The 23,775-nt window shown below is 44.0% G+C and overlaps 1 protein-coding gene across 1 annotated transcript in view; it reads right to left on the reverse strand.

Annotated features, from left to right (window-relative positions):
- TTYH2 (tweety family member 2) overlaps positions 1–20,051 on the reverse strand; it is a 274,070-nt gene extending 254,019 nt beyond the window's left edge. The window contains exon 1 of the mRNA XM_069199802.1: positions 19,772–20,051. Within this exon, the coding sequence (XP_069055903.1) occupies positions 19,772–19,897 (126 nt within the window). The 5' untranslated portion in view covers positions 19,898–20,051. The remainder of the gene's footprint in view (positions 1–19,771) is intronic.
- Positions 20,052–23,775: the final 3,724 nt, after the last annotated feature.

A 23,775-nucleotide genomic window follows, 5' to 3' on the forward strand; every position in this document is an offset into this window, starting at 1 on the left:
TGCCTTCTTACTTAAGCGCAACAGTCAGCCAGGTGATGTTTTAGCTCAAGATTGAAAAACATTCCCTGGCCTATTTTTCTTTTTTTTTTTTAAGCGATGAAAACTCAATAAATGTATTAGAAAGATTCATTTATGAGAAGTCTGGAGAACTACACAATGGCACCAACAAAGTGAGCCACCGGGTTGTTATTGTGGGACAGGTCACTAGCCACACCTCAACCATTTAATTTTTTTGTTTTTTGTTTTTTACATCGAGGAACGGAGGTGGATTTCCTGAAGGCCAGCAGGGTCGGATGGGTTGTCTGACATCAGTGAGAGGGACGTTTTTATGGGCGAGTGCAAAGCGCTCAGTCCATAAAGTAATCTCTCTTTGGGCTTCAAACCACGCCAAGGTCACGTCAGTCTCTTTCATTGGTTCCAGGGCTTGCTCTTTAAAATCTGCTTGCTTTCATTTGTGAAAGGCATGCATGCGTCATGCCTTTTCCGGTGTATAGCCTGCCTACACAACACCGGTAAACTACTAGAAACATACGAGGCTCGATGTTTTGAGCCTGGTTTCCGGACTACTTTATCTGTTAATTTTCCCCACAGCGCAATCGCACTGGGTTTTACATAGAGTGATCGCGCTCCGTTTTATCATTTTCAATTTCAGCGCGATCGCACTGCATTTCACATGGCGCGATCGCGCTGTGTTTTTTTTTCTTTTAATTTGTGTGACAAGAAAAGTTAGGTTAGGAGTTTACAACGCAAATAGCTCCAACTCGACCAAATGCGAGCCCCGTTGCATTGAAAATGCTTGTTTAATAGTTGTGGGCTGAGATTATGGCCAGGTGAGCCAGTTTTTACTCTTGATTTCACCTTTATTAGCTATCTGCTTTGCTTGCAGGGTACCCAATTATTTTGGTTTCGGGACTATTTTTTATCCCTGTCCAACCCTGGTGGCCAGAACCTTCAGGTTATCACTGGAGAGGCAAGGATCAGCAAAGATGTAATCTTCATGAAGCAGGTCACCAAGCAGCGCTATCATAGGGAAGGCTGGAGGATCCTTATCCTCCATTGAAAGAAGAGCTCATCTGAGAGGAATCCAGATGGCCTCCTTTTAGAGAAACTGCAGCCTGTTCAAGAAATAGAAACGGCAACGCCTTAATGTAAGTAACATTTAAAGGATATTCAGCGAACCAGGCAAAGTAGCATTTTACTGCTGGAGAGCTCCTCGACCAATTAGGGTAAAAAAAAAAAAAAATGTTTTCAGGCCTTTCCTTCTTATTTAGCACTGCGTAGTAGTGATGTCCGGAGGCTTCTACCTTACTTTACATATCTGAAGCACCAACAGTGCAAATATCCAGGCCAATACTACATCCCAGGCAGAATAATGGAGCATTTAGAGCTGGCCTTGAACATCTAATATACATTTTGCACGAATGGGGGTGAGAACCTATTTAAGTACTTCCCTAATGAGCCCATCACAAGAACATTCACCAGGGACATAGCATCTCTGCCCACCCAGGAGCCAAAACTACCACACTTTTACATCAGGTGCATTGTAATTGCATCTGCTTATCCATCCCAGGTCTCAAAGACCTGCTATGCCCTCAGACTGAACATTCCTAAATTGTGGACGACTGGGTTATAGTTCACTTTCACGTTTCCATTGCGCATCGGAAAGTTTGTGGAACCTGAGCACTCACTTGCCATGGCACTGTGAATCAGTATCATGATCACTATGAATCGTTCATGGAGAGGAATTTCTTAAAGGCCAATAAAATTATGTTTTCCTTAATACGATTATTTGGAGGATATGTTGAATGTATCCCATGAAGCACCTGGAGACAGGTCTTTGCAGAGGGAATCCATCTACACAAGGATGAATCTGTCATTACCAAGATCTTCAGGTACAGTAGGTGGATGGGGCATGCTACCACCAAGTGTCAGCATGAGCACACAACATTCAAGCAAGGTATCAGATTATGATTTGCCTAGTACACGTATAGACTAGCAGTTTAGCAGCTGACCCCAAATCTCTTCCAGGCGGAGCCACTGAGATTGAATTGAACTGAACTGAATTTGCAGCATCACATGAACTACTAAAGAAGGCGCTTAGTGGTAGAATTCTCTACACCACAAGGCCATGAAACATCTAACATCTAGATCCCTTGTCTCATCTATGGGAAAGTGTTTTTTTTTTCATAGAAGAGAAGAGGTTCTCGTCAGATCCCTGATCAGAAGGGGCCTTTTAAATTGAGCCCTCCTTATTTTTGTAAGAGAGGATTTCAAACCCAGAATCGGAGTGTCCAGGGAAGTATGGGGGGAAACTAGGTGCATCGTTGTCCCTCGAGGTTGCTCTCTCTGTGTAGTATTCATAGGAGTGGAAATGGGGGCTTTTAAATCCACAGGAAAACTGGTACCAAAAGCAATATTTCTGCGAATACTTGCATGAACGCTCAGCCATACTGATGAATAGACACAGGAAAAACACCAAGCTGCCAGTCCAAAGAGCGCAGATTTGTTTTCTGAACTGCTGCCAAAACCCCTGCCAGAGTCAGCAACTTGAACTTTTGAATTACATGTCAACACATTCTTCACTTTAGATTAGAAACAATATCTCAAATAAAAGTATTATTCTTGGCAGTGGAAGGGGAGAGAGGGCATCAGACCGAGGCCGACTGACAGGGCTGGAGAACTGCCACAATTTAGTGTGGCACACCCGGGACATTTTGTCACGTGGAGCAGTGCACGTATAGTGGTCTCTGGGTCACCCTCACCAGACATTGTATTGTTTAGGTTAACCCCGTCAGACAATGCTGGGTTTCAGTGTCCTTCACATTCTGGATCAGGCCACATCATTTTGATCAGGATTTTAAAACAGTTTTTGGTAAAATGGAAGTAGTCCCCCTCTAGGTCCGGAGAGTGCTCTGCCCTGGCACGTAGCAGCTTATTTCATATGCCAAGCGACTTCTCTGCTGCTGCCGGGTCATTTGTTCCTCATTCAGAGAACCCAATGGCTTCCCTGCCTCTGCAGCCAAGTCACTCATTTCTCATTCAGATCGCCTGGTAGTTTCTCAACTGTGGTTGCCAAGTGTTTATTCCACATTCTGAGCGCCCAACAGCATCTCTTCCTCTGCCATCGAGCCACCCATGAATCATTCAGAGCACCACCCGCTTCAGTGTCTGCTGTCCGACCACTCGTTTTGAATTGTGAAAAGTGAACAGATACTGAAGTTTACTGAGTGATAGTGAAAATCTGAACATGCATTAGAGAGATTGGAAAATTCTGAACATGGAGTAAGGATTAAGAAATGAAGGTGCTAATCTAACATGCACTAAGAGGCACTGAGCGATAGAGCACTTCTGGGCATGGGCTAATGGTTACGGAGTTATGGGACAAATCTGTATGGATTAATGATTACTGAGCAATGGGACATAGCTTAACAGCCACTACAATTAATGAGTGATATTGTATATATAAACATTCACTACAAATTAAAGAATGGGGTAGTAAGGGTGAGAGGTGCCGCACATCTAGGGAGTAAAACCCAGTACAGTTAGCAAATGTAAATACAGTCAGGGTCAGGTGCCAAATGGTCAGGTGCCTTACTACCCAGTAGGCACAAAATTGAGTACCAATGTACACAGTGACAACAAATGCGATGTGACCACAGCACACAGATATATAGTCCAATCACGTAGCAAGGATATGTATCCCTGGTAGAACGTTTGAGGTTGGAGAACGAATACGTGAAGACCCAAATTCGTTAGAGAGAGTGTCTTTAATTGTAGGCCTCAAGATTGCGCGTTCTTCAAGAATCTGCCAAATGAAAATACAGAACCAATTCCCAGGTCCCTAGTTGCAAAGTTTTTAGCTATTTCGTATTGTGTGCATTGTTTAGCAGAGAGATACAAGAGCGCTCTGTGTTTGTAATCCTATGTGTACTTTCATTCAACCACCTAAAGAACTGCTATGATTTGTGATGCATCTCCGGGTCAGCAAGGACGGACAGCCTAAATGCAGAGCAGTAGATGGCTATATCCGCCTGCATCAGCTCTGTATTACTGCAACTGATACTAAAACATTGTTTGAAAAATAATGCCAAAATTCTAGAAAGTCTTTACTTATAAACTTGAACCTCTGAAGGTGGAATAATTAATGTAGACCACAGAACTCTGTTACGGGCCACGACCCTCCCACTTTCTTTTTACCATTACACACTAGTGGAAGTAGTAGCTCTGCTCTGTTTTGGGGAGTCAGGCACTCCAGGTTTTCAACATCTTCAAGAGGTTCGTAAGACAGTCACAGAAGAAGAGGTGGCCTCAATGTTGGCAGCTGTACAAAGTGCAGTCCTACAGGTGTTTCTGACCACAAAGCTCTTAAGAGTCTTTGACCATCTAGGTCGAACAAATGCAGAGGAAAGAAAGCTTGCCCCCATCAGAATGGCATGTATCCCATACAACATAATGGCGACCTGTGCCACTGTGAAGCCTCTGGGACTTCTTGACCTTTGTTGTTGCCCTAGATCTGACTAATGTTGGGCAGAGAAGCCAGGGACAAAGACTGCGGCAATGGACTGAGGTTAGGGGTGACTAGGGAGACAAAGGCCCTTACTTTGAAATACTGCAACTACTAAAAAGAGATCTGGGGTGTACCAGATCCAACTTGAATGGATCCAAATCATCTATCAGTGGTTATGCCAGTTATATAGTGTTGCAGCACTTTGTTCATTAAAAGATCGAATACATTATTCACATCAAACAGCAATGCACTGAATTTATACTAGACCTTTTTTAATGACTGAGGACTTGAACCACATCTGTTGCACTGGAAAAAAACTGATGTCCAGGAGCAGTGCATTGATGTCGACGAGGTCCCTGTATGTGAGTGAAGTTTGCTCAGCTTGTAACTTCTTGATTGTGTCGAGGGAGCATCGATACACAGTGGTCAAAATGATTCACAAAGACTATTCTATAACTCATTAGGATTGCACTTATGTTAACTTGAGTGACCATTTAATTTATATTCTTCCAATGTGAATAGGTGCAGCTTTTCATTCATACAAGTCATCATCACCACCACAAAGCAGTAAAGCAGTGGCAAAGACCTTGGTAGCTCTGTACTAGGGGTGCCTGTAACTATTTTATAGCAATCTGGAAATGGCTGGCTCAGAATTTAGTTTCTTATCAGATTTCCTACCCTTGACTGTGGAATTGATACACTAGTGGGAATCAAATCTTCATCAGAGTTGCAAACAGTTAACACCAGAGAATAAAGACCCTCATTCTCTAAGAGGAGTTCAGGGGTCTTGAACAACAGTTACTGGATCATTTTCACAATTTCTGAGAAGTACTGTTTTGTAGCCTGTAAATTATCTGACCCATCCGCACAGGCAGTGCTGGGATGGAATCCAGGTGTTCCAGTCCCTGATCTTGTACAAAGGTGATACGGAATTAAGGGCCATATGTACGAACACATTTCCTCATAGACACAGGATGGGCAAAACTGCTTGATACATCTGGCCCTAAGTTAGCTGGGGCAGCTCAGAGTCTAGAATTCCATATCAGAGAACCCAGAAAGGAAGCAGGGACTCAAACTGGAGAGATCAGTACCAAAAGTACCTGTGACAACGTGGAGAGGATCCAGCGTCATTCCTTATGGTGTTCAAAGGTCCAAGGCCTAATCTCTGAAGGTTGTTGTCCGAGCATCCAGAAGCAATCGAGAACCAGGAGGAAGTGACTACTATTTATGAAGCAGATCACCGACATGGCGGATTATGAACTTTGGTTTCAGTCTCGCTTTCTGTGTGGTCCAAAATAAAAGGAGATGTTGTCCATGTATCAGATATTTCCTAACAAAGAGGCATCTAAAGGGAAGACTGAGATGAAGGACGCCTCGGTTTTACTACTAGGGACAAGAAGTAGTAGCAGAAAGGGCTTTACCAATTCAGGACTAGCCTAGAAGGAGCACAGAGGATGAGAATAGCTCAGTTAATCTGTGACACCCCAAAAGTCACCAAACGAGGACGAGAATTGTTCCTGCAAAATGCATTCCGGTAGAGGACTGCTTGATCTACACATTTCAAGGCACTAGTGCCACAGAGAGTTTGGGACTTGAAGTCAGAGTGCAAGTGAACTTAGGAGGGCTCTCCGATGCAGGGGAAGCTTCATCTCCGGGGCCTTTAGCTCCAATGCAGTAAACAGTTTTTTCATGGACAAAGATTAGTGTATAGAGAAGAACATTTGTTGGGTACCTGGAAACGATGGTTGTTTGACCTGTGTATGGATGATTCAGGCAGCTGTCTGCATACATTGCGTTTATTGAGTCACAGTGACATCTACCTGGGAGCAAAATCAGAAACACTCCCCAGAAGAAGACATTTAAAACATCTTATGTTCAAAGGACACAGGGTCCAACATCGGTGTCAACAACATCTAGAATGGTCCATCTGAGCAAGTGGCATGGAGCAGTAGGCACACTTTACAGACATCTATAAACAGGGACCAAAAGCAGTGGGAAACAGCAAAAAATGAAAATAGCAGCCGATTACAAAAGGCAGTTACAGCAGCAGTAATACAGAAACTAGAGACAGAGGACGAGCTCTGGGTACTGTAGTTGGTAGGGAGATGGTCAGACATGGTGGGACTTAAGAACTTTTTCTGACGTTACTGCACACTGAAAAGTCATGCTGGTATACAAAGGGAAATTGAAGCACCCCAGGATACAGGCCCTCAGCTCACCACCCTTCAACATACATTTCTCACTAGGTTTGCAATAAGCCTCTAAGTATTCTGAATCCTCCCCGTGATTTTTGTCTTTCTGTATATTTGTAGCATCCTTATTCTAGAATACCTAACTGCTTCAGTAGAGGAACTAATTGAAGGTCTCAGATGCTGTCATATTGCAAGACTTCCTAATGCAACTTACTGTCTTTATTTATGCATGATATTTATAGATCGGCAACCCCGACGCGGGGAGTGAAGTGATTCACATTGTAACAACGTAGGAATCCAGCAATAAGGAAGAATACATGCTGAGTACCAAAGCTGCTCTAAGAACAGGTTCAAAGACGATCTGAAAGACAAAGGCGGCAAGAGAAGTAATGGAGCCAAACCATGAAAAAAAAAACATTTTAAGGTCTCGAGTTTCTTTGTTTGAATTATGTTCAAGCAATGATAACAAACAAAGACAAGCATCTGCAATGCAATGGGTCTCGCTTTTGCTCGAGTTAGAGCTCTTAGCATACTAAATTCCTAACTCGATTTTCTTGCCACATACATTTGAAAATGAAAAGTAAAACAGTTGACATAAGCGAGCTGATTCAAAGCGCCACAGCTGCCATGAAAGCGAAGGAGAGACACAAAAAGTCAAACTTTTCTGCAACAGTCCAATTATCTATGTAATGGGGCCGATGGCCAAGGCGGTAACAAAACTGGCCCAAGGAGGGACAAACAAAGCACTAACCAATGATAACAAAGGGTTTTTGAAAGACAAGCCCATTAATGAGTGATAGTGATGGGTTGTGCGGTGGGCGTGGTTAAAGCCGCCAGATAGATTACATCAGGCCAGAGCCCTTGCACGCTGGACCTAATAAGTGTCACCCCTCCTCTATGTAGAGCCTGCTCTAAAAGAGAATGTATCTTTTCGATCAGAGGGTGATCCAGGTGGATGACCTGAAATATAATGCCTCATGGGGTAAAGGAGATATGTTCCTCTCCAGGAAGCCAGTGAAGACTAAGGAACAGGGAAATAACGTGGTAGGATACTTTGGGTTTAGTGCCTCAATGAACAGAGGGTCAATATCATGGGGCTAAGTAACAGCCGGTAGTAAGACGTTTTTCTCATAAAAATTAGATAAAACCATATCTTGTACAAGGAATTATCATCACCAATGTGCCTAAGACTATAGCATGTACTAAGCAGTCAGTGCTTATTTTGTAAACTAATGAGTGCCAGTGCCCATAGTTCTGCTCAGAAGCTTATGGCCTGTGCAATTAAGTGTTGGCACACACAATATCAAGACTGCATAGTCTTGAATCCAGACACTACCTGCCCTTTTATCTCACTCTTGGAGGTTCTTGCATTCTCCTTTTTTTTTGTAACATTTTTCCCACCTTTTTCTTCCTCAGTCTCTCCAATTTGTTTCATTTTCCCCTCTCTTGCTCTTTGTAAATGTCTGATGCTAACAAATAAGTGCTGGTCCCCAAAAATAAGTGTCATTGGTCCCCACCGGCAAACACCTGTTCAAATTAAGTACAGTAAGCATCATCACCATTAATGTAAGAGATCAAAGCTTGAACAAGGTATTCTAACCATCAAATTTAAGAGAAGACCCTAGCTTGTATCAATCTTTATTAACATAATTCTGAGAAAAGACCTCAGCTTGTGGAAGCCACCAGCCCCATCAATGTGAGAGAAGGCATAAGCTTATGCTGATCACTACCACCATTTGTGTGAGATAACCCTACAGATTGTACCAGGTGTTATCACCATTGATTTGAGAGAAGAGCATAGCTTGTTGAAGGTATTCTGTCCATCGATGTGAGAGAAGGACCTAGCAGCACCAAGCGTTATCGCCATCGCTCTGACTTAAGACCATAGCTTGTACCAGGCATTATCACCAGGGATGTGAGATAAGATCGTAGCATGTACCAAGCATTGTCACCATTGATGCAAGACAAGACTATAGCTTGTAGAAGGCATTCTTTGCATCAATGTGAGAGAACACTGTAGTGTGGGTAAGGCATTAGACCCACTGATATGACAGAAGGCCCTAGCTTGTACCAAGCTTTATCACTAGCTTGTACTGAGAGTTATCACTATTAATATAAGACAATAGCTTGTATCAGGTATTATCACCATTGATATGAGTTAAATCCGTAGCTTCTATAGATAGTTATCACCACTGATGCAAGACAAGATCATGCCTTGTAAATTTGTCTTTTAAGATGTTTGGAAGGATGAGCCGTCTGGATGCAGGAAGGAGGTAGAGTTGAACTTGCGGTTTCTTTCAATCCTAGCAAAGTTGATTTGTGCACTCAGACGTGAATACAGTATAAATCCAAACAATTTGAACTGGATAACAAATGTGGGGATGTCTTCTAATGTAGGGAGATATTCCAATTAAGATAATTTAAGGCGTGAATCACCTTTAGTGAAAAGAAACTGGTTTGAGAGAAGACTGATATCTGATTTTGAGTTAAAGAGTTCAATTTTTGATGTTGCAAAAGAAGAAATCCTCAGAAATAGCTAGGTGTGCTCTGCATACCACTGGATAAAAGTTCCTTTGTATGATACAGTTGGTTAAAATAAACTTGAAAAAGTTTTGCAATGTAATAGGTCTCGCATTTGTGGGAGTTAGAGATATTGGTGTAGTGTAGTGAGTGCAGTGGTTGTATGCCAGGTGCCACAGCAACCCTCCCGGGCCTGTTGCTGCAGGAGAGAGGACACAACATGGCTGCCAACTTGGGAGTGTTTTTGCCTCATTCCTATGGACTGGCTGTGATACCTTAGAGATTCAACCCTTTCTAGTGTGCTTTCCTAAACTTTATAGCACCAAACAAGCCACAAACAGGAACCTTTGTGGCATTTAACCTGGAAAATGAGGCAGTCAAAAGAGTTAGGAGCAAAGAAAAGGAAGTGGACATATTCCTTTGTGTGTTAAACTTTTAAAGGAATTATTCCTCTACATTGGCAATACCAGCTTAACTTTTAAAAACATTGACTGTATACAAAGAGAATAACAGAAGAGGCAGCTTAACTCGAATTATAGCAATTTTGTTAAGAAGAGCACCTACTTTGCAGCGCTATGAAATGACAGAACCTGTATTACCATGTGCTATATTAAAAGTTATTCTCAGACTGCCCCAACCCACACCAGACAAAGAAGCCCAGGGGAGAGGATGTGGAGCTGGGGAACACGGTTCAAGCCTCAGTGCTAGCTCAATATCCTGTGATTCTGGGCAAATCGTTTAATCTCCCCTTGCTACCAAAAATGAATGTGTTCTTTTGTAATGTAACTGGTGCTCATTTAAAGTGACGTAATACCTTTGTATTGCGTTTACGCTTTATAAACCTTCGAAAAAAATGAAATAAAGCACTTCAATACCGTTGTGTCGAGTTTGCGCTACATAAAACTGCAAAAAAAAATATAATAATAAAAAAGACCTAGCAGACGTAGCAAAGAAATAGCAAGATGCCGGAAAACAAGTAAGGCGCATAAATAACATGCCGCCATTTGTGAAACGGCGAGGCAAAAGATAAAATAGTGCACAGACACAAAGCTATCTGGCTGATCGTGCAATAATCCATGTAACAGGGTCAGTCTCCAATGCGGTAACAAACCAGCATCAGGGTGGGACAAACGTAAAGCATTTACCAACAACATCAAGGGATTTTTGAAAGGCAGGCCCAGGAACTAATGAAAGTGATGGGTGTGAGATGGGCGTGGTTGAAGCCCACAGAACAAATTGCAACAGGTTGAAAAGCAGGCTGTTGCGCTGCTATGCTCGACCTAAAATGGATTGACCCTGAGGTAACCCAGCAGGCAGGGGAATAACTTAAGCCTTTGAGCCTACAGAAGAATAAAGAACCAAACCATTTGAGGACTATCCTACCAAGTCATGACGATGATTGTGCCCCGTGACTAGCAGCATCAAAGACTGTTCAAATGTTTATCTATTTAGAGGCAATGACAGTTCTAAAAGAAACAACATATAGAGTAACAGAAGAGCATAAGAACAATGGTGTCAGGTATCGAGGGTAGAGCAAGGACAGTAAACAAGAGTACAAACATTCCTACTTATTTCACATTTACCAACACATTACACATTTACAAACATGCCTATTTATTGCACAGTTTGGCTAAGGGAAAATCTAATTCTCAGAAGAATAAAGAGATGGATTACCCAAATGGCAAGAGATTTCATAGAAAATCGATGATACATCATACAAATATTTAAAAAAAGATTGGCATTTTGACCGTTTACTAATGGCAGGACAAGCCTATTTAAGAACGGTGTGGGCTTATGTGTTTACGAAAGGGGTACTTTACATTAATCATGAAAGCCATGGATATGCAAGTCTCAGGATATCCACAAAAGATATTTTTGCATATAATAAGTGTGAATGTGAATTGATTATATGGTCAGTAGTTACTGGAGAAACATGGCATGGTTCCAGTGCTCACAAACTAATGCTGAGCACCTGTGGATTTTGAAGACAGGATCACAATAGCCAGGAGGTTTTATGAGAGAACAGTGTCTTCGGTATCAGAGGATAGCTTGATTGAGGAGAAGATTAGAGAAATTGTGAGGCTAACATCTGAAATAGTGTGCTCAAGTAGGAGTGACAATAGCTGAAACTTCAGCCTATTTCATGCCCCAGGGAATGTGGAGAACAGCGATTGTATGGAATTATTTAAAGCATTTGATAATCACGGACTGCAGAACACCAGGTATGGATGCAAAGGTTTAGGGCAAGGCTTGGGCACAATTCACAAAGCTCGATTTCTGTCAAGTTTCACACTACACAATTTTGCATAAATATTTTAAGCAAGCATGAACCTCCCAAAGTCTTATGAGATGTCACCGGAAGAACGGTTGGCACGTAAAATGTCTCACTCAGAGACACTTTCTACTCCAACCAGCCTCCAGCCAGTATCTTGCAAGACTTCTTTTTACACTGGCTTAAAAAAATTCATACGAGATACAGAAAAGCACATTTAGCTCTAAAAAAAGTAATTATGTAAAACTTTGCTATGCAATTTCGTAAAATTTCAGGGAAAACAATCTACGTACCACTGGCTGAGTGCTTTGAAATTGATAAAACGTTTTTAGTTGGTAGAAGAGTTAATCTGGTTCTAGAAATACTGAGCTTTCATCAGTAGAGTGTGACCCTTACAAGATGATTCAGGTGTGGTCGTTTCTAAATGTTTTGATGTTTTCATGTATCAGGTCTCTTGCTGACACTGAACTCTTTGTATCTGAGATATTGTTATGAAACGTTACTTGAACGTTTATAAAACGTTTAGTATACTTCAGAAAGCAGTTTTAGAAAGCTGCGAGGTTGTCTGAAGATTAAGGAAGTAAACTAGCATTTAGAGAAGGCAGACAGGCCTTCAGCATGTCAACTTGATGTTGTGTAGCTACTGGCTTGTGACTGTACAGGGTTTCAGCTGTCCATCCAGTTAAAAAAGATGTTCTAACTATGTTGACAGCGTGGTCTGAACAGCGTAAATAAATGTGTTTCACCAACTTTCAATACAAAATGTTGCCTTTAATGTGCTTAGAAAGAGGCAAAAAAATGTGACTCTAGGTCACAGAGGGTACATACATACTTCAGGGCAGAGCGTAAAGTTATTTTACTATCAAAGGTCTGCAGAAAGAAAAATGTGAACAGATCCTCTTTAGCAGCAAGAGAAATAAAAGCCATATCCAGTCTTTGTTAAATGTCATAGGAGCACAAGATCTGGAAGTGAAGAGATTCAAGGAAACAAGTTGTTCAATGGAAATATGGGCAGTGGAGCTGTCCATATAGCAATTACAAAAGCTTATGTTTGAGGGCCAGACCGACGACTGTATGGCTGGGGAAGTTATGTTATGTTAAATCAATTTGTATAGCGCATAGCTACCGGAGGCCTCCCAGCGCTTTAACAGAACCTGACGGCAGAAAGTGAGGGAAGTCAGTATAGCCATGTTTTCAGTAGCCCCCTAAAACTTAGTTCCTGGTCAGTGAGAGGAAGAGGTAGAGGCATAGCCTTGTCCCTAGAAACGACAGAGACCTACCACCCCATCTGGCCTTTTTTATAGGCAGGACTGCAGCTAAGGCTGCTGATGAGTACCTGAGGTTTCTCGAGGGTTTGTAAAACGTGGCCAGAGATCGCAATTGTGGGGGATCTTTATCATGTAAGGACCTATGTATATAACATAAGGCCTTGAATTTGATACGCTGCTCAACTGGGAGCCAATGCAAGGTATGAAGAGCTGGTTGAGCAGGTTCATGTTTGGGGATATTGAAAATCAATCTAGCGGCTGTATTCTGTACCACTTGAAGCTTCTTCTTAACATACTTTGGGGACCCTAACAAAAGGGCATTCCCATAGTCCAATTGGTAACTGATCAGTGCCTGAATAATTAGTCTCTTGGCCATGAAGGGAAGAATTTTCAACACCTTCCTCAAAAGTCTGAAGTTGCCAAAGCACACCGCTGAGGTTTCTTTGGCAGTTGGTCCATGGCTAACCATGGGTCAAGCCAAATCCCAAGGCTCTTAATATAGTCCTTTGGAACTTGGAGCTCTCTCAAATAAGGCAGAGCAGAAGAGGATGGCGATAGCAAAACCTGAGGGCCCAAAAACATGACCTCTGTTTTGTCTGTATTAAGTTTCAGTTAACTTTTTGACATCCAGTTGGAAATAGCACGCAGGCCGGGGCCCAATGAAGTATCTAAAGAATGTTGGTTAGAGGTCAATGAAAACACCAATTGTGTGTCATCGGCGTAGGTTGTAAGAGAGAGACTGAAGCTAGAGGCCGCATGTATGCATTGAATAATGCAGGGCTAAGGAAGGAGCCCTGAGGTACACCCCATCTACTATTGAAACTTTGTAGGTAGAAGGATCTATCCAGTACCTGGCCTGATCGTGCGTTTATTAACTCACTAAACCAGCCTAATATAAATGATTAATTTGTTAAAAAATAAATACATAAATAAATGACTGCTGGGCCTAAAGTTTCCTCAGAAGGCTGCTTTATCACTGCTGAATGTCAGTGCGTCGAATATCAAGGCTGTCTCAGTCTTGAGGTCACCATATGCCTGTTTCATCAAACACCATACTCTCCTTGCCTTTTTATCTCACTCTTGCATGTAATTTTTCTTCCTTGTTTTATCTCTTTGTCACTCTTTTTTCATCTTTTGCTTCCTTCTTTCCCTTTTTGCTCCCTTTGTCTTTTTTGTTTTTGGTCTAAGGCTGATGATGGCAAATACACCAAGCTTAACCCCCCCTCCCCCCAACCCCCCAAAAAAAGTAGTGGTGGGCCCCACCTGCAACCACCGGAATAAATCAATGACTAGGAGTCAAGGAATGTGGGAGTGCAAGAGAGGACGGGTATGTTTCCAAAGTTAAGAGACTGACCGAGAACAGGTCAAAAGGAACTCTCGGAAAACGATTATTTTGTGTTATACTATTGGATATTTGGGCCGACAGTCTGACAATTTACCTGCCTCCTTTGGGGAGAAATAGCCCTGCAGGGGTGATTTATCCAGCACAGTGTGCGAGTTACCACTCCTGGAAGTGGTCTGTAAATGTTGAGCGTGTGCGTAGCGTCTGTGTGGTAGCTCGAGGTGAGGGTTGAGATTTTGTGGCCTCCACCTAAACTATGCAAGGTATGGCACCGTTGTTGATGTGCACTGCATCTTGTGCCTTTCCAAACTCCGTGGGTGATTGTTTGTGGTAGTCATTGTAATGCAGTGTGTGTGAATCTTCGGTTTCTCGTCCGGGGGGTATGGACACGGCAGCCCGAGTTCTAGTCCCCCCGCCCCCTCCTAGTATTCGAGCAGGTGTGCCCCTATGTTGCACTGTTTGTTGTTTTAGGTCGGACTGTCACTGTTTTGTCGTGAATGTTTGCGGGCTCACATCACTCCTGAGGTGAGAGCTCTCTGTCCCCGTGTCACCAGAAACCGGGACTTCCACTTCCCTTGTTTTTCAACTCCCCCCTAGAATGAACTCTCTTTTCTTTTTTTTTTTTTTTTTTTTAACATCTGTTATCAAGCCAAGTGAGTTATGTTTCGCGCCTGTAGACTGAACTCTTGCTGTAGTCTGCAGCTCCTCTGCGCCCTTCTGCCTCAGGCACGTGCTTTCTCGGTCTTGTGACTGCATCGGCCCTGCGCCTCATCCGGCTGGCTCTTAAAAGCGAGAATACAGTGAGGCGTGGGTCGAACTGGGGGCGGCCCATCTTGGACGTTTCCGCCTCTCTGTTGATTAGGGATTACTTTACAAGATCATGTTTTTGGCATTTTGTGCGTCTTGTTTCTCCTGGAATATCAGCACCCCTGTTGCCTACGTGGAAGGGCTCAGACGCGGATACTTACTATCTTTGTGAAATCACCCATTTCCCAACTAGAAAAGTAGTGCAGGGTTTAGATGATTAAGTTTCAGGATAGACGGTTTCCGCGAGGAACAGGGTCTGTACTGATTTGCATTAGATAGGCTTCTGTCTAGAGTGGCAGAGTGAGTGAAAAGCAATAGATTGGAATGATACCTTGAGCAACTGTGCTGATTAGGCTATTTGCAAGCATTTATTTCTTCATGTTTGAATATAGTATGCCTGAAAACCAGAGACGGATGCAGCTTTCCAAGCCCACTACTGACAATGTTAGTGAATTCCATAAAGTTGCAAATTTGCACCCATTTAAGGAGTGTGGGTTCCGTGGGCGCAGTTTAACTACTTTTTTGGTAAAGCAGTCACAATTTAAAGGCCTCTAGTGAAATGAAAACAACTAGCAAGCCACAACATTTTCCACTCAGGGCCCGACACAAATGCCAAGAATGCATTTTCAGGGTATCATGCCTAAAACACTGCCCCCCTTAAAGTTATGTCTTTTTACCAGTCCTCAAAAATCATTGTTTTATTTTATGAGGTGGAGCTATTTTTAAATTCCACTGGACCCTTCTGGGGAGTGGACAAAGAACAGGTGTTCTGTTCCATCAGAAACTGAATTAGCAATTAAGATGCCTTTAAAGCTTATTCTTCCCACAGTTGCTCTGTGTTCAGAGGCAGAGGTCAAATGTCAGTTTGTCTTCTTGCAATGGAAATACTTTTCCTTGTGATTGCAGAGTTCCAGGATTTTGTAAGGTGAACTGTCAGACCTATGTGAAGTGAAACGCTTTTGGTGTCAGCTTTTTCCTAACACACAACATTTATACAGCTAAGTCAACTTTACAAACATTTCAAAATATATTTCAGTAGCTGTGACAGACCATTTTTTGTACTTCTGTGTGATGAAAAAAATATTTTAATAGGAAGAAAAAAAAGTCATAACACTTTACTTGGTGATGCGAGAATGATAAATGTTTTCTGAAACCCAATTTTCACAGATTATTGTTAATACATTTTATAGTTTTATCAGTAAAGCTGCAAGTTAGTGGGAAGGTTTTTGCAAATTTCTTGGAAATTTACTGTCTGTAAATGACAGTGCACTACATCATGCTTTAGTAATATATTTATTACAAGTGAGTGTTTATACATAAACTGAGAAACACTCCTGTCCTGATGGCAACATTATTAGTAAACTTAAGAGACGAGTCATGGACCATGTGTATCCTATATGTGAGTTAGATTTATTATACAAGGAGCAAATGTTTAGTGTATTTAATCAAACTAAAGAGGATTTTTTTACAGCAGAAATGCTGAACTCACATATTTGAAGGTGCACTCATATATGAGAATGTAGAAAAAGGTAACTGTAAAGTACAATATTTGCCTGGTTCACACATTTTGAGACCCGTTTCCGGGTCAGGTATATCACAGTTAGGTCGAGTAGATTATTCAAGCTACTCGACCTGCAGGTCTAGTAACATTTTTATGATTTTCGAGGCCTGCGGTCCCACCTCGGCTTGGTAGTTCTCCCTTAGAGTTCATGACTACAATCACATAGGACACAGCCTGGAATCACTACCCTGGAATCACTTATACTAAATGTATTTCCACTGCATGCACACGTCTTCATCTCTGCTAAGAGAAACCTTGATGGTAGAGTTCTTAAAATCAGTACATGTAGGCAGGGCTCCATGTTCCCAGTCTCCTCGCCTTTAACAAATCATTTTATCAATTGACTGATGGCCCCATGTGCTAAGCCTGAGTCATAAATAGAGGTGGATGTGCCAGCAAATTAATAGTGCGAGCCAGAGCTGAGCCAATGGTCAGGCTTGGTTGTAAGAGTCCATGCATGAGCCAAGCAATGAAAAAGTTTGGCATAGATAACGTGCAATACATGAAGTAAAGATATGATACGGTCTCTTCAAAATTCAAAAAAGTGTATATCTTCAATATGCAGAAGTGTTTCCCCTAAGTGCATCAGATGATATAAACTCTATAGACAGACACTTAAACATGAGCTTCAAAACATTAATGGCAATGCAATTAGTGAACTAAGAAGCAACTTAGTAATCATGTGAACCCTGCACTTGGCTTGGATAAATCAAAAATAAGAGGCGCTTGTACAGCACATATCCTGAGTCAACTATTTAAAGGTGCTCTAATATATAATAATAAAGAAAAGTAAGGACTGTGAAATAAAATGTTTGCCTAGGATCACTGTTTGGAAAAAGAGGGAAGCCAGCGCTGATTTCAGGTTATCTGGTTTCATATTTTTAAATTCAGCCACCAGATGTATATATCTGTCTCGCTCCCGTTTTACACTAAAGGTGAATGTTTTCTCTATTACTTTTGGTGCACTAGTAAAACCAACACAGGCATTAAAGTCTTAGGACCCCCAGGCCCAACTTCCAAGCAAAGAATGCACTTACTGGGAGAGTCGCAGTCCCAACACCCCCACTATCACTTAAAGCTACTTCTCTGTTGCCAATCTGCAGCAAGGGGCCCATTCCCTTCCTTGCGCCGGGGTCCCTGACACACTGGCGATGCTAATGCTCACACAGTTTAAAAGTACAGTCCACATGAATCCGGGCACCGCTACGCCCCGATGGGAGGCGCTATCTAAGTCACAAGACAGCTCAGTGCATTGGTGCACCGACTGGAGTAAACGGAGTGCAACATACATGCATAGGTTCATATCCAGAAATTGGCGCTTCTTCCTCTTACTCAGCCTTTCCTGGTGCTCTGTAATATGCGTGAGTAACAGTGGCCTCGGATAATTAAGTGTGTCTGGCTTTATTGTCGAGTCTGCACATGACAAATCTGCAATCATTATTTTTGGCAAACAGATGTGTTACACGAGGCACTTTCTCACACCAGCCCCTCGCGATGTAACAGATCTCAGGTCTCTTGCCCGCAGTTTGCAATGCAGTCCACTCTTGGATCGGCGGTTGCCGGCGTGCGGTCGGAGATACCACTCCTGCTGTGGCCGGGTTCTTGTGATCTGCATCTCGGCACACAGACATGGCTGAACAAGCAGAATTATGGTCTGGCAAGAAAGTTTAAATTGACTCGGAAGAAGGGGGCTGAAAGTGGGGGCGGGACGGGGTCTTGTTGCGGAAGGAGAGCACTGAAGCCTCCGGACAGCTTCCTGGGTGGGGATGCGGAGAGGCAGCTGATGCCCAGGTGTGCGACCCGGGTCTCGGCTGCGGTGTTAATCGTTAACCCTTCCCTTCCCTTCCCCTCCTGCCAGGCCCCTCCTCAGACAGCGCTGAACAAGGGGGTGGGGGCGTTTCTGGCAGGGAGCCAGGCCGTATACATCGAAGTTATCTTCAAACAATGACCCCGGCCTCTTCGGCTCCCACTCCCTCCCTGCGCTATTTAAACTGGGTCTACAAAGTCTCCAGCTTTACCCGTAAAACAAATTCACATTGTCCTTTCCAAGCCTCTGGAAACATTTACCATTGGCAGCTTTCCCACTCCTTCTCGACCAGATAACTCCTTATTATAGCACGGATGTGCCAAGCGCTAATAAAGATGTGGTAGAGGCTTGGCAGGGGTAATACTTTAGTAATATGGGAACAAGGTCAATCTTTAGCGATCCCATTTCCTGTCCCAACTCCCCCCTTGCCCAATGCAGTGGCAGGGGTCTCCCCAGTGTGCCTTCCCAGAATACAAACTGAAAATACGGAAGCCTGTGCAATATCTCCGAGTTCTGCTGCAAGTGAGAGACGCCCCCTCCCTCCGGCTCCAGACCCCGCCCCGCTTGAGAATATCGGAAGCGAAGCTGCAGTAATTGGGTGTAGAAGGGATCTTGACGAGAGGTACTGCCCTACATACCCCCAAGATCACTCCCTGCTCCCGACTTATCCATTCCCCGCCACGAGCGAATTCATCCCCTCTTCTGCTCCGGATTCTATCACCATCTTCCTGTGGGTTCTGCGCCCCCCCCCCCCTCATTTCAGCAGCTTCTATTGAACCCCAGCCTTGAGGCATCATTAGCCGCACACCCTTCTCACACTGCTGTGGTACCGTCAGCCTACCTAGCGAGCGCTATTATCGGATGGAAACCGTCGCCCACTTCAAGTGTTCTGGGGCTCCCCCTCTACGCCCCCCCAAAAGTGTTGTCACCTTGCTTTTCTGACACCTTTCATGGATGCCCCCTTTAACACTCTTGTGAGTTTCTTCAACCCCAAGGGCGTAGCTTTCAATGGTGCAGCAAGTGCAGTGGCACCAGGACCCAGAGATCTGAGGGACCTACTAACCCAGAATATTGATGTATTTTATAACTCAAACAGCGACCCACTTCCTTCTCGCACTAATGCCCATGACTGGGTATTTTCGCCTCCTGCTGCGAGTCTCCCCACCGCCCCGCTGCCGAAGATAGTTTAATGTATGTTGTGAGTCCCTTCCTTCCTGTGTGTCCCGTCACCTCTCATGTAATAGGTTCACTCACTGCTAATGGTCCCGTCACCTCAGCTGTGCTGTGGGACCATTCACGCCCTGCTTGGGACCCTGAACCCCCTTCTGTGGATCCATTCACCCGGGTACAGTGAATTCCTTAACCAATCTGACGGGTCATTTGTGGTACGTTCCAAGACTCGCTTTCTCCTGTTGTGTGTTCTATTGCTGTGGTGCAGACTACCCCAACAGTTTGTAAACTACGCACCCACCTCTTCCCGCTTGGCCGGTCTTACCTGCTGGTACCTCTCCTCTCTCGGGTTGAAAGTCCCATCCACTGCCCGAAGGCTCAGGTCCAGGTGCGGGAAGTTGTGCAGCCAGTAAGTCCACCAGGGGGCGATGTAATCCAAACGACCGGCCATGGTTTGTGGGGTGCAGGCCAGAGACCCGAGGGGTGCAGAGAGATCCGGAGGTCCCCGGGATCCTGATTTACAGGGACCAGAAAAGCTCCGGACGAATCATAGTCCACAGAGATCCAGCTACACGCGTTTTCTTTCGGGTGCGAATACTGTGTCTGCGGGAGCGCGCACACGAGAGGTTGGGCCAAGGGGCGGAGGCACTTGGGAGCTCCCGTGCACACTGCTCCGACAAGGCAGTGTTTGACCAGCTGCCAGTGTCCGATTGGCTGCGGGAACAGCATTAAGTGGTCTCCCCTGATCAGGGACCACGAGGGTGTTGTGTTTTTTCCGAAGGGCTTTGTGATCAGGAGACGACGCCCCCTTTATCCGGTAGACTAGGGGAAGGAAGAACCGAAAAGTTCCAGAGGAAAAGTTTCACGTTTGCCGCTCTTTGGCAGAGCTGCCGGGGATAGCCATGTCAATGGAAAACGAGTGCCGGAGAGTGCTCGAGTCACCGGAGAGCTAGATTGACATGGCCACAGGACTGCTGCAAGACTATTTATACTGAAATAGAGGGGTGGTAGCAGAAAACATCGAGACGGATTTATCTTTGAACTTTTGAGGCAGGGAGGACTTTAAACGGATTATGCATCTATTTTGAGGTGCATTGGCTGTGCTGCATGTGAGGGGCTGGTATTCTACTAAAAGTGACAATTGCCTGCTCGTTTGACGTGAGGGGGATCCAGCAGCTATTATTGAGCCAGCCTGAAATCCGGGTCAGGCCCATTAGTATATGCTCAATTTGTAGGGTGACCACCTGGCATTGAGGCAAATTCTGGACAGGACTGTAAAAAATTCAGGACAAAGGGTCAAATTTCAGGACAAAAATTCAGGACAAAGGGTCAAAATTCAGGACAAAAATTCAAGAACAGACGTCAATTTTACAGACACACGCAAGAGAGGCCATGCCTCACTGTGTTGACAGTGCATTTATTTACTCTTTTTTTAACATAGCACTATTTATTCACTGTGGTCTTTTTGTGATTGCCTCCTGGTATGCTACATTCAGGTGTCACATTACTTCCTTGTTCAGTAGTAAATTAATGCCCTTCAGTACTGCGGCAAGGCGTTCACCCCTGCCCAAATCTACCCGATCTTTCCTGAAGAGAAAGTAACAGATTTTTTTTAATTATGTTTCTGAACATTTTAAAACCCCTGGCAAACAGTTTGGGAAACATTAAGGTAATTAACCTTATGCTAGTAAACAAATTGAACAAAAACATCTGGCGTACCCCAACCGCCCATGGACTTTCAAACTAACTTTTTTTTAAAGAGGCAGGGCAGATGGTGTGGGCGACAGTCTCACACCTAATGTCAGGATGTGATGTACCCATAACTTGTCTGTAGTCTCACTGCACTAGAGTGTATGTCTGGGACTCTACATTTATCGCAGAAAGGGGAACCCGGACTACCAATCAAAGATAATAAAAGAGGAGGATGAAATCAAGAGCAAATGGGAGATCCACGGCAAGTAATTCAAAGGGTTGTTGCTAAAAACTGGATAAATAAAGAAGAGAAGAACAAGGTGGGCCAATTCCTAAAATCAGACAAGATGGGTCCACCAAGACTATTCGAAGGTATTGGGTACCTGGGGAGTTGTCTCTGCACACAGGAGCGAAATAGAAGGGGCACTGTCAAGTGGTTGAACAAGCAACACCCACCCACCTTGGCAAACTCTTCTGGTGCAATGGTCCGCTGTTGGTGCTTTCGAAGGGTGAGCAGGGGCCAGACGCCCTGCAAGGTTGTGCAAGGCAATTGCCCGCTTTGTACATGTCTTTATATGGTTTTGAAATTGAGCAAAAGCCAAACTAGAGATCTGGGTTATCCCTAAGTGTCAAGTACACATAGAATATTCAAAATATTTGGGATGTAAATTGCACAAACAAAATTTACAAATTTTAAAATGGAATTAGTGTTTCTTTAACATATGGCACTGTTTTTGCCTTTATATACAATTTGATCTCAGATTGAACTGGGAACCAGTTACCTTTTGATACCTAATGATTAATATCTACCATTCTTACCCTGATTTCCAGGATGAAAATCTCGGCAGAGCGAACGGTCCCTCCAAGCCCAGTTCGCTTTTTGGTCTTCTCTTCTGCTTTCTGTAGAGGCCATGTGGCACTAGTGAAGATGGTGTGCTACCTCAATGATAGTACTATTTTGCAAACCTTCCCCTGCTCATCCTTCATTCCTTCTTCAGACAGGCCACACATCTGATTTGGTTGCTGCAGCGCAATTGGGAGCTCTTTCCACTCTAAAGCTAACTGTGACTGCGGGTGGATTAGGTCTTCTCGACTTAGAATGCTATTATTCAGCTGCACGGGTCCAATGGGTAGCTCGCTTGGCTTTCTGCCCACCTCCCTGCATGAGATGGGGTTTACCAGTAAAGACTTTTAAGAAAGGCTTAATGCACTGCTCATTGTTTCCTACTGACCATTCTACGGATCACCATCCGGGGTTATCATGCACAGCTTTCTCTTGCCTTGCCAGAACCTGTAAACTCACTGACACGAAGAAACCCTGTGCTCCTGCACTACCTTTGCTAAGCCTCCCCGCTCGCACAGGACGTGTTGTCTGTAATGGCAGTGTGTTAGCATACCATCCATACTGCACTCCACTCTGCTCTGCACCACTACACGCCACTGCGCTCTACTCTGTATCACTCTACTTTACTCCATGCCACTGCCCTCTTCTCCATTTGGAACCAGTCCACATTATGCCACTGCACTCTATGCTACTTCACACTATGCCTCTCTACTGTACTCTGTACCACTCTATTCTATGCCACTGCACTTTACGCCTCTCTACACCACTGCGCTCTGCTCGTCTGCACGCCATACCACTCCAGTCTAGGCAACACCAATCTAATCTGCACAACTCCACTCTCTGCCGTTCTGCAACACTGCACTGTACGCCACTGCACTCTAAGCTAATACACTCTATGCTAATGCACTTTACTCTGTAACACTCAACTCTATGCCCCTGCACTCTACATCAATACACTGTACGTCACTCTAATCTACTCTGCACCTCTGCACTCTATGCCACAGCACTCTACACTACTTTACTCTATGCCATCACACTCTATGCCACTTTATGCAACTCCACTCTACCCTGCACCTCTCCACTCTAAGCCACCTCACTCTACTGTGAAATAATCTACTTTATGCCACTGCACTCTGTGCCACTGCATTCTACCCTGCACCTCTCCACTCTATGCCACTGCCCTCTACTGTGAAACAATCTATTCTACGCCACTGTACTCTATACCACTCTGACCACTGCACTCTAGTCCAATGCACTCTACACCACTGCAAGCTGACACTCTGCGACACTGCACTGGCCGCCACTATACTCTACACCACTCTGCTCTGTACTACTGCACGCTGCACCAATATACTCTATTCCACTGCATTCTATGCCACTCTACTCTGCCCAATGCCACTCTATGCAACTGCACTCTACACCAGTGCACTCTAAACAACTGCACTGTATGCCACTGCCCTTTACTCTGCACCATTGTACTCTATGCCACTGTTTTCTGTACCACTCTACACCACTGCACTGACACTCTACTCTGCAACTCTGCACTCTACACCACTCTACTCTATGCCACTGCACTCTAGGCACTATACTCTACTCTACACCACTCTACAATACTCCACTCTGCACCACTCTACACCACTGCACTCTATGCCACATGAGTCTACTCTGCACTCTGACACTGCACCACTCTGCATTACTGCACTCTCTGCTACTCTATTGTATGCCACACTACTCCACTGCACTCTATGTAACACTACCCTATGCCACTCTATGCCACTGCACTCTGCACCAGT

Source organism: Pleurodeles waltl, chromosome 7, assembly GCF_031143425.1.
Source record: "Pleurodeles waltl isolate 20211129_DDA chromosome 7, aPleWal1.hap1.20221129, whole genome shotgun sequence".
NCBI lineage: Eukaryota > Metazoa > Chordata > Amphibia > Caudata > Salamandridae > Pleurodeles > Pleurodeles waltl.